This window comes from Amaranthus tricolor, chromosome 13 (assembly GCF_026212465.1).
Source record: "Amaranthus tricolor cultivar Red isolate AtriRed21 chromosome 13, ASM2621246v1, whole genome shotgun sequence".
Lineage (NCBI taxonomy): Eukaryota > Viridiplantae > Streptophyta > Magnoliopsida > Caryophyllales > Amaranthaceae > Amaranthus > Amaranthus tricolor.
The window spans coordinates 20,494,090-20,506,196 of NC_080059.1; the positions used below are offsets into that span (position 1 = coordinate 20,494,090).

General features: G+C 36.6%; 1 protein-coding gene across 1 annotated transcript; it reads right to left on the reverse strand.

The window, feature by feature from the left end:
* Window positions 1–4,822: 4,822 nt before the first annotated feature.
* Window positions 4,823–5,965, reverse strand: LOC130798915 (uncharacterized). Its single transcript, XM_057662010.1, has one exon. The coding sequence runs from the start codon at window positions 5,963–5,965 to the stop codon at window positions 4,823–4,825; it is 1,143 nt and encodes a 380-aa protein (XP_057517993.1).
* Between the last annotated feature and the right edge of the window lie 6,142 nt (window positions 5,966–12,107).

Consider the following 12,107-nt stretch of genomic DNA (forward strand, 5'->3'; position numbering starts at 1 on the left):
TGACTTTAACAACAAATGGTCATAAACTATCTAATTAAATAAATAAGTAGTACATGAAATTAACACATAACCAAGCAATTAGGTACATGACCAAAAATAATAAATTAATAAATTAAATCAGATTTTAATTCCATTTAACCTTAATTAATTTCACAAAATTTAAATTAACTAGTTTAAGCCATTATTAAATAATAATTTTGTAAAATTAAACCCAAATTCATCAAAATTAATTTACACTATTACCTACTGATTGTAACATATTTTAGTGTTAAAATAATGTGGAAATAAATTAAAATCAATAAATTACAGCCAAATTACTATTAATAAAAAGTGCAGATTTTCCAAATTTTCATAATAATTTAAAATAAAATTATTCAAATCACGAAAACTAAATTTTAACCAATCCTAAATTAAATCTAAGTTATAACACATCATAGAAGATTAAAATAACAATAATATATGCACGAAAATAATTAAAGCAAAATTTACAATATAAAACCGAATTAATTAATTTACATTTTAATTAATTCTAAACAAGACTTCTATGTTTAATTAAGAAACTAAGTGAAGAAAAATCTAGTTACCTGGATAATGGAGGAAAGTAATAATCTTTAGAAGATTAAAAAAACACCAAGAAAATCTCCCAAATAATTTGCAAAATAAATTCCTTGAAGTAAGCTTGAATAATTCAAAATAAGTCTTCAAAAGTAGCCCAAAAATATGATAATATTTTGGCACTTGAAGAAAAATAAAGCAAGTATTTTGTTATGTTTCTTTTTTTTGAGAGAAAAGAATGAGAGAAAGAAAGTTTATGAGCTAGTTTATGAATAAATGAAAAATTACATAACAATAGGCTAGTATTTATAGGTGGGGAAAGACCATCCCAAAAGACTTCTCATAATGGCTGAAATTTATGAGCATTAGGAAGTTCAATCAATTTGAGGAAAAGAAAGATGAAAAGATTTGAACGATGTTCATGTATTTATTCCATTCTAGAATGTACCAAATAATTAAGCATGAATTAGAATCATTTAACCTAATTAAACACTAATTTTACATGCCTATCATGATAATAATGCACTAAAAAAAATATTTAGTCCTCCTAATTTAAAATTTGTTACCACAAGTTGGTCCAAAAATAAATAACCTTGGACATATAATAGTAGTACATAAATTTAATGAAAATAATATATTAACACAACAACAACAACAACAACAACAACAACAACAATAATAATAATAATAATAACAATAATAATAATAATAATAATAATAATAATAATAATAATAACTTACGCACCTTTTAAATCACATTATAAAGTATAAAAGAGATAGTTATAATAATTCACAAATAATATCATAATAAATTATTTTAAATTAAAAACTAGACTTAAAGAAAAGTAACTAGAAAGAGAAATAAAATGGAAATTATGCCATAGAGAAAATTCGGGGCATTACAATCCTACCCACTTATAAAAAGTTTCGTTCTCGAAACTTACAAAGAGAAAGATAAGGAAACAAGGACGAAATACTTACATTTGTTCGGCTACAAACAACTCGGGATACTTAAGTCGCATTGACTCTTCAATTTCCCAGGTGGCTTGTTCATACTTTTGACTACGCCACAACACTTTCACTAATGGCACTTCCTTTCTCCTCAGAGAATGTACCTGACGATCAAGGATTTTGACTGGCTTTTCCTCAAAATTCAAATTAGGGTTGACCTCTACCGACTCTACGGCTATAACATGCGAAGGGTCACTTCGATAACGCCGTAACTGAGAGACTTGAAACACATTGTGAACCTTAGATAGCTCGACTGGCAAAGCCAACTAATAAGCCACTTCACCAATCCTCTCAAACACCTCATAAGGACCCACATACTTAGGGCTGAGCTTGCCCTTCACACCAAATCTCATTACTCCCTTCATTGGGGATACCTTCAAAAGCACCTTATCCCCAACATCATAAGTAATAGGTCTCCTACTCAAATCGGCATAAGACTTTTGTCGATCCTGGGCTGCCTTCATCTTTGCTTGAATAATTTTGACCATATCTACAGTAGATTGGATAAGATCGGGTCCCAACACCAACGAATCACTTATGTCGCTCCAGAAAGTAGGACTACGACATTTCCTGCCATAAAGAGCCTCGTAGGGAGCCATTTGGATGCTCGCATGATAGCTGTTTTTGTAAGAGAACTCTACCACGCTTAAAGACTTCACCCATGAGCCTTGGAATTCCAGGGCACAAGTACGAAGCATGTCTTCCAAAGTCTGGATTGTTCTCTCCGTTTGCCCATCAATTGCAGCATGGAAAGCGGTACTCAACTTCAACTTAGTACCAAAAGCCTTTTGTAACGAGGACCAGAAATGAGATAAGAACATGGGATCACGATCGGACACAATTTCCCTAGGTACACCATGCAACCTTAATATTTCATTTGAATAAGCCTCCGCCATTTGCTCCATTAACAAAGTCTTCTGCATAGGAACAAATCTGACAACCTTGGTCAAGCGATCAACTATTACCCACACTGCATTCAAGCCACCAGCGGCATTAGGAAGCCCCATCACAAAATCCATGGAAACGGAGTCAAACTTCCATGCTGGAATAAGAAGGGGTTGTAACAAACCACCTGGCCTTTGATGCTCAATCTTCACCTTCTGACACACCAAACACTTGGCAACAAATTCAGCAACCTCCTTTTTCATACAAGGCCACCAAAAGCTTAGCTTGAGGTCCTTATACATCTTGGAACCTCCAGGATGCACTGAATAAGGAGTGTTATGAGCTTCACTCATGATTTTGTTTTTCAAAATCGGATCATTAGGCACACACCATCGCCCTTTGAACTTTATACTCCCATCCTCTGCAATATCAAAACTCTCAGCTCGTCCTTGAGCCTTTCCAGCTCGAATCTTCCGAAGCTTAGGATCATTTTGTTGCTTCTCTCTTAACTCAGCATAAAGAGCCGGCTCAGAACTCATAGCGCTTAAGCGAGCTTTAACCCCACCCAATGATACCACTTCAATTTCCATCTTGCAGAATTCATCACATAAGTCCTTGGTGAGAACCTTCATAAAATTTAGCAAGGGTCCAGGCTTTCGACTCAGGGCATCAGCAACCCTATTAGCCATTCCTTCCTTATACTCCAAGGTCAAATCATAATCCTTGATAAGCTCGAGCCAACGCCTCTGACGCATATTCAACTCTTTCTGAGTGAAAATATACTTGAGGTTTTTATGATTAGTGTAAATTTTGCACGAAACACCATATAAAGAGTGTCGCCAAATCTTTAATGCAAACACCACTGCAGCCAATTCAAGATCATGCGTAAGGTAATTCTTCTCATGAACTTTTAATTGCCTTGAAGCATAGGCAATAACCTTACCTCGTTGCATCAACACACACCCTAGTCCACTCTTCGAGGCATCACTGAACACCTCATAGTCCTCTCCTTCTGTCGACAAGATTAAGACAGGAGCAGATGTGAGCTTTTCTTTCAAAAACTGAAAAGCCTTTTCCAACTCTTCGGACCATCTAAACTTGCAGTCTTTCTTCATCAATTTTGTCAGAGGTTGAGCAATAATAGAGAAGTTATTCACAAACCTTCGATAATAGCCTGCAAGTCCTAGAAAACTCCGAACTTCAGTTACACTAGAGGGACTTGGCCATTCTAGAATAGCTTTAATCTTCGCTGGATCAACCTTCACACCTTCCTTGCTAATAACATGGCCTAAAAATGCCACTTTCTTAAGCCAGAATTCATATTTTGAGAACTTGGCAAACCAATTCTGCTTCCTGAGAATGTTTAACACCATTTCTAGATGTTTAACATGCTCTTCTTCATCCTTTGAGAGTAACAAGATGTCGTCAATGAAGACAACTACACATTCATGCAACAAATCGTGAAAGGACCTATTCATCTGGTTCATAAACACAACAGGGGCATTCGTAAGACCGAAGGGCATAACGACAAATTCATATGCCCATATCTAGTCATGAAAGCCGTATTTTGAATATCATCTTCCCTCACGGGGATCTGATGGTAACCAGACCAAAGGTCAATCTTAGAAAAGACACCCGCGCCTTTTAATTGATCAAAAAGATCGTCAATTCTTGGCAAGGGATATCTATTTTTGATAGTTACCTTGTTCAGTTCACGGTAGTCAACACACAGCCGCATACTACCATCTTTCTTCTTCACAAATAGAACTGGAGCACCCCAAGGAGAAGCACTAGGCTTTATAAAACCCTTATCGATAAGCTCTTGCAACTGAGTCTTTAACTCTTGCATTTCTGAGGGTGCCATTCTATAGGGGGGTTTAGAAATAGGAGCGGTACCTGGAATCAAATCAATCCCAAATTCTACATCTCTTTTGGGAGGGATTCAAGGTAATTCTTCGGGAAATACATCTGGATAGTCTCTGAAAATGGGAATCTCTTCAAGCTTAACGCCTTCGGAGACTTCAGTCACTTTGCACAAAAAAAACTTGATTCCCTTTCCATTGTATTTTCATCATCTTCATAGCAGAGATGATCTTCATACCAGGCTTTGCTTTGGTGTTAGAATAAGAAACTCTCTCCCCTTTATGGTTTCTCAACACCACCTTCTTATCCCTACAATGGAATACAGCTCGGTATTCCTTCAACCAATCCATGCCGAATATCACATCGAATTCGTCCATGGGGAACTCTTTAAGATTTGCAGTCAATTCTACCTCGTTAATGATAACAGGAACGCTTTGAAAAGTGCAATGACAAGAAATTTTCTCCCCATTAGGAAGGGAGATCACAGATTTAACAGACATAGAAGAGTTCAACTTGGCTGTTTCAGTAAAGGAAGAAGAGATGAAAGAAGCAGTAGCCCAGTATCAAATAAAACATAAGCAGGAATAGAGTTTACGAGAATAGTACCAGCAATGACATCAACATCCGATTCTTCCTCGGTTTCGGACATATTATAAACCCTGTTACGGAGGGGGGCATAACTACCAGTAATTGTCTTGCTTGCATCAGAATTCTTAGGGCAAGAGTACGAATGGTGACCCTCATCATTGCAATAGAAACACTTGACATTAGAACCATCACAATTTTTGCCAGCGTGCCAATCTTTCTGGCACTTGAAACACTTCTTTGGTCTAGAATCAGAAGTACTCCCCTTGTTCGCAGGAATAAGCTTAGACTTCTTGGAGGGGTTTGCAGTATGAAATGAGGGAGGGGGCCTCTTGGCTGTGAGAGCACGCCTAGCATCTTCTTCCTCCTGAACTGCAGCATAAGCACTAAGGGCAACTTCATAAGCCCTCTGGAAAGTAGCAGCACCTGAACACATCATTGGTACCCTAATCCAAGCGTCTAACCTCCTCACATACAACCTCACTTTCTCAGCTTCAGAAGGGATCAAAACAGCAGCAAAACGAGACAACTCTGTGAACTTGTTAGTATATGCTTGCACCGACATAGAACCATGTTTCAGAGAGAGAAACTCTTCTCTTTTAAGCCACCTCAACTCGTCCGGATAGAATCTCTCCTTCAACTTCTTGGAGAACTTTTCCCACCCAAAGCCAGAGGTAGCAAGACATTCAGCTTTGACCATACCCCACCAGTTGTCAGCCTCTTTCTTCAGGTAATACGAGCCAATAGCTACCTTTTCAGCATCTGGGCAGCCGGTCGCGTCAAAGAGTTTTTCTATCTTACGCAACCAACCTTCGAGAACAACAGGATCGGCAGTACCCTCATAGGCTGGGGGACGGTGACGATCAAACCGATCAAAGACAGACTGGTTATTTGCCGGAACAGTGGATCGATTTGCGAGGGCAATGAGAGCATTCTCTAGAGCTCTCAGACGTTGGCGAGAAGACTCCTTCTCAGCAGAGGTTCTTCTTCTAGGAGGCATCCTACAAAAACAGAAATTTATATGTAGTCTTACATACTTCCTTGCTTTTCTAAAAGCAATTACCATTTCTTACTACCCAAGTAATCCTCACTCTATGGTCGAGTCAATTGCTTAGATTCCAAGTAACTTACTTAAGCAAGCCTCAAAACCATTCAGCTCTGATACCAACTGTAATGACCTGTCTTAATATAGGGTGTATTGCCGGAAACAATATGCTAAGTTGGGTCACTAAATTTTCAAAAAAAAAAATTATAACTTCAAATAAACTAAATCAAAAAGTCATTACATAATAATCCAGGGAGTAAAACACTCCCATAAATAAAAATATAAAACATATAAACTTCAACTTAATGTTATAGGTAACCCTACACTCTCTCAATCTTATTCCCCAGATGCTCCGAGTGAAATCAATCATCACCTGCAACAACTAAACAACAAATTACCACACAGTGGCCAGTAACTAGACTGTCCTTAACACAAAAGTTCAAATTTAAACAAACAACTAATGCGAGGCTTAATTAAAATTCAAATCAATTAACAACGATCCAACCATAGAAGCCAAACCGATAGAGTCAAATAATGTTGATCAATTCAATTAATACCAAAGTAGGATAACCAAATCAATTAAAACCAAGGAAAATTTTTCCAAAACAATTTAACAAAAACCAAGTTAACAATATTTTCAAGTCGTACTTGGAACAGACGCAGTGAACAAAATTCGCGGCCCACTAAGCCTAGATAAAGTCAAGGCGAACCTCGGGTCAACCACAATGATATAACCCTGTCTAAGAATGGCCAATCTCTCTCGTTTTCCGAAGATCCAGCATAACGAGAACGACAACTAATTCTAAAACCAATCTACTATAGATGAGCTGTGCAATCGAAGGAACCACTATGGACTTACCCAACGATTTCAAAATAACAACGAAACCAATGTACATTAGGAACCACTATGGATTTACCCTTAAGAACCCAAAAGTCAAATTCCAAAACCAAATCAAATGTTCATAAAGAACCACTATGGATTTACCCTTAAGAACCCAAAACCCACAATGACCATTTCCAAAATATCAAAACTCCTAAGGAGTAGTTCAAAACCAATCAAGATCAAAATCATACAGTTTAAGTTGTAATGTCGGAGTTTGGAATAAGGATAATTCGAACTTAATCAAGAATACACCTTACTACAACTCTTGGCAAGAATATACTACAGACAATGTTATTTTATTCTTAAGTATGGACTTGTCGACAAGCAACAAAACAGTTTTATAAACCATCAAAACAAAATCACATAGCCATTATAATAGTCAACAAAGTCAATGGTCAAGGTCGAAGACAATGCCAAAGTCAAATTCTCTATTTACATGACTTAAACAACAAATGGTCATAAACTATCTAATTAAATAAATAAGTAGTAAATGAAATTAACACATAACCAAGCAATTAGGTACATGACCAAAAATAATAAATTAATAAATTAAATCAGATTTTAATTCCACTTAACCTTAATTAATTTCACAAAATTTAAATTAACTAGTTTAAGCCATTATTAAATAATAATTTTGTAAAATTAAACCCAAATTCATCAAAATTAATTTACACTATTACCTACTGATTGTAACATATTTTAGTGTTAAAATAATGTGGAAATAAATTAAAATCAGTAAATTACAGCCAAATTACTATTAATAAAAAGTGCAGATTTTCCAAATTTTCATTATAATTTAAAATAAAATTATTCAAATCACGAAAATTAAATTTTTACCAATCCTAAATTAAATCTAAGTTATAACACATCATAGAAGATTAAAATAACAATAATATATGCACGAAAATAATTAAAGAAAAATTTACAATATAAAACCGAATTAATCAATTTAAATTTTAATTAATTCTAAACAAGACTTCTATGTTTAATTAAGAAACTAAGTGAAGAAAAATCTAGTTACCTGGATAATGGAGGAAAGTAATAATCTTTAGAAGATTAAAAAAACACCAAGAAAATCTCCCAAATAATTTTCAAAATAAATTCCTTGAAGTAAGCTTGAATAATTCAAAATAAGTCTTCAAAAGTAGCCTAAAAATATGATAATATTTTGGCACTTGAAGAAAAATAAAGCAAGTATTTTGCTATGTTCCTTTTTTTTGAGAGAAAAGAATGAGAGAAAGAAAGTTTATGAGCTAGTTTATGAATGAATGAAAAATTACATAACAATAGGCTATTATTTATAGGTGGGGAAAGACCATCCCAAAAGACTTCTCATAATGGCTGAAATTTATGAGCATTAGGAAGTTCAATCAATTTGAGGAAAAGAAAGATGAAAAGATTTAAACGATGTTCATGTATTTATTCCATTCTAGAATGTACCAAATAATTAAGCATGAATTAGAATCATTTAACCTAATTAAACACTAATTTTACATGCCTATCATGATAATAATGCACTAAAAAAATATTTAGTCCTCCTAATTTAAAACTTGTTACCACAAGTTGGTCCAAAAATAAATAACCTAGGACATATAATAGTAGTACATAAATTTAATGAAAATAATATATTAACACAACAACAACAACAACAACAACAACAACAACAACAACAACAACAACAACAACAACAATAATAATAATAATAATAATAATAATAATAATAATAATAATATTAAAAATAATAATAACTTACGCACCTTTTAAATCACATTATAAAGCATAAAAGAGATAGTTATAATAATTCACAAATAATATCATAATAAAATATTTTAAATTAAAAACTAGACTTAAAGAAAAGTAACTAGAAAGAGAAATAAAATGAAAATTATGCCATAGAGAAAATTCGGGGCATTACAATCCTACCCACTTATAAAAAGTTTCGTCCTCGAAACTTACAAAGAAAAAGATAAGGAAACTAGTACGAAATACTTACATTTGTTCTGCTACAAACAACTCGGGATACTTAAGTCGCATTGACTCTTCAGTTTCCCAGGTGGCTTTTTCATACTTTTGACTACGCCACAACACTTTCACTAATGGCACTTCCTTTCTCCTCAGAGAACGTACCTGACGATCAAGGATTTTGACGGGCTTTTCCTCAAAAGTCAAATTAGGATTGACCTCTACCGACTCTACGGCTATAACATGCGAAGGGTCACTTCGATAACGCCGTAACTGAGAGACTTGAAACACATTGTGAACCTTAGATTGCTCGACTGGCAAAGCCAACTTATAAGCCACTTCACCAATCCTCTCAAGCACCTCATAAGGACCCACATACTTAGGGCTGAGCTTGCCCTTCACACCAAATCTCATTACTCCCTTCATTGGGGATACCTTCAAAAGCACCTTATCCCCAACATCATAAGTAATAGGTTTCCTACTCAAATCGGCATAAGGCTTTTGTCGATCCTAGGCTGACTTCATCTTTGCTTGAATAATTTTGACCTTATCTACAGTAGATTGGATAAGATCGGGTCCCAACACCAACGAATCACTTATGTCGCTCCAGAAAGTAGGACTACGACATTTCCTGCCATACAGAGCCTCGCAGGGAGCCATTTGGATGCTCGCATGATAGTTGTTGTTGTAAGAGAACTCTACCAAGCTTAAAGACTTCACCCACGAGCCTTGGAATTCCAGGGCACAAGCACGGAGCATGTCTTCCAAATTCTGGATTGTTCTCTCCGTTTGCCCATCAGTTGCAGCATGGAAAGCGGTACTCAACTTCAACTTAGTACCAAAAGCCTTTTGTAACGAGGACCAGAAATGAGATAAGAACATTGGATCACGATCGGAAACATTTTCCCTAGGTACACCATGCAACCTTACGATTTCATTTGAATAAGCCTCCGCCATTTGCTCCATTAACCAAGTCTTCTGCATAGGAACAAATCTGGCAACCTTGGTCAAGCGATCAACTATTACCCACACTGCATTCAAGCCACCAGCGGCATTACGAAGCCCCATTACAAAATCCATGGAAACGGAGTCAAACTTCCATGCTGGAATAGGAAGGGGTTGTAACAAACCACCTGGCCTTTGATGCTCAATCTTCACCTTCTGACACACCAAACACTTGGCAACAAATTCAGCAACCTCCTTTTTCATACAAGGCCACCAAAAGCTTAGCTTGAGGTCCTTATACATCTTCGAACCTCGAGGATGCACTGAATAAGGAGTGTTATGAGCTTCACTCATGATTTCGTTTTTCAAAATCGGATCATTAGGCACACACCATCGCCCTTTGAACATTATACTCCTATCCTCTGCAATATCAAAACTCACAGCTCATCCTTGAGCCTTTGCAGCTCGAATCTTCCGAAGCTTAGGATCATTTTGTTGCTTCTCTCTTAACTCAACGTAAAGAGCAGGCTCAGAACTCATAGCGCTTAAGCGAGCTTTAACCCCATCCAATGATACCACTTCAATTTCCATCTTGCAGAATTCATCACATAAATCCTTGGAGAGAACCTTCATAAAATTTAGCAAGGGTCCAGGCTTTCAACTCAGGGCATCAGCAACCCTATTAGCCTTTCCTTCCTTATACTCCAAGGTCAAATCATAATCCTTGATAAGCTCGAGCCAACGCCTCTGACGCATATTCAATTCTTTCTGAGTGAAAATATACTTGAGGCTTTTATGATCAGTGTAAATTTTGCACGAAACACCATATAAATAGTGTCGCCAAATCTTTAATGCAAACACCACTACAGCCAATTCAAGATCATACGTAGGGTAATTCTTCTCATGAACTTTTAATTGCCTTGAAGCATAGGCAATAACCTTACCTCGTTGCATCAACACACACCCTAGTCCACTCTTCGAGGCATCACTGAACACCTCATAGTCCTCTCCTTCTGTCGGCAAGACTAAGACAGGAGCAGATGTGAGCTTTTCTTTCAAAAACTGAAAAACCTTTTCGCACTCTTCAGACCATCTAAACTTGCAGTCTTTCTTCATCAACTTTGTCAGAGGTTGAGCAATAATAGAGAAGTTATTCACAAACCTTCGATAATAGCCTGCAAGTCCTAGAAAACTCCGAACTTCAGTTACACCAGAGGGACTTGCCCATTCTAGAATAGCTTTAATCTTCGCTGGATCAACCTTCACACCTTCCTTGCTAATAACATGGCCTAAAAATGCCACTTTCTTAAGCCAGAATTCACATTTTGAGAACTTGGCAAACCATTTCTGCTTCTTGAGAATGTTTAACACCATTTCTAGATGTTTAACATGCTCTTCTTCATCCTTTGAGAATACCAAGATGTCGTCAATGAAGACAACTACACATTCATCCAACAAATCGTGAAAGGACCTATTCATCTGGTCCATAAACACAGCAGGGGCATTCGTAAGACCGAAGGGCATAACGACAAATTCATAATGCCCATATCTAGTCCGGAAAGCCGTATTTTGAATATCATCTTCCCTCACGGGGATCTGATGGTAACCAGTCCTAAGGTCAATCTTAGAAAAGACACCCGCACCTTTTAATTGATCAAAAAGATCGTCAATTCTTGGCAAGGGATATCTATTTTTGATAGTTACCTTGTTCAGTTCACGGTAGTCAACACACAGCCGCATACTACCATCTTTCTTCTTCACAAATAGAACTGGAGCACCCCAAGGAGAAGCACTAGGCTTTATAAAACCCTTATCGATAAGCTCTTGCAACTGAGTCTTTAACTCTTGCATTTCTGAGGGTGCCATTCTATAGGGGGGTTTAGAAATAGGAGCGGTACCTGGAATCAAATCAATCCCAAATTCTACATCTCTTTTGGGAGGGATTCAAGGTAATTCTTCGGGAAATACATCTGGATAGTCTCTGAAAATGGGAATCTCTTCAAGCTTAACGCCTTCGGAGACTTCAGTCACTTTGCACAAAAAAAACTTGATTCCCTTTCCATTGTATTTTCATCATCTTCATAGCAGAGATGATCTTCATACCAGGCTTTGCTTTGGTGTTAGAATAAGAAACTCTCTCCCCTTTATGGTTTCTCAACACCACCTTCTTATCCCTACAATGGAATACAGCTCGGTATTCCTTCAACCAATCCATGCCGAATATCACATCGAATTCGTCCATGGGGAACTCTTTAAGATTTGCAGTCAATTCTACCTCGTTAATGATAACAGGAACGCTTTGAAAAGTGCAATGACAAGAAATTTTCTCCCCATTAGGAAGGGAGATCACAGATTTAACAGACATAGAAGAGT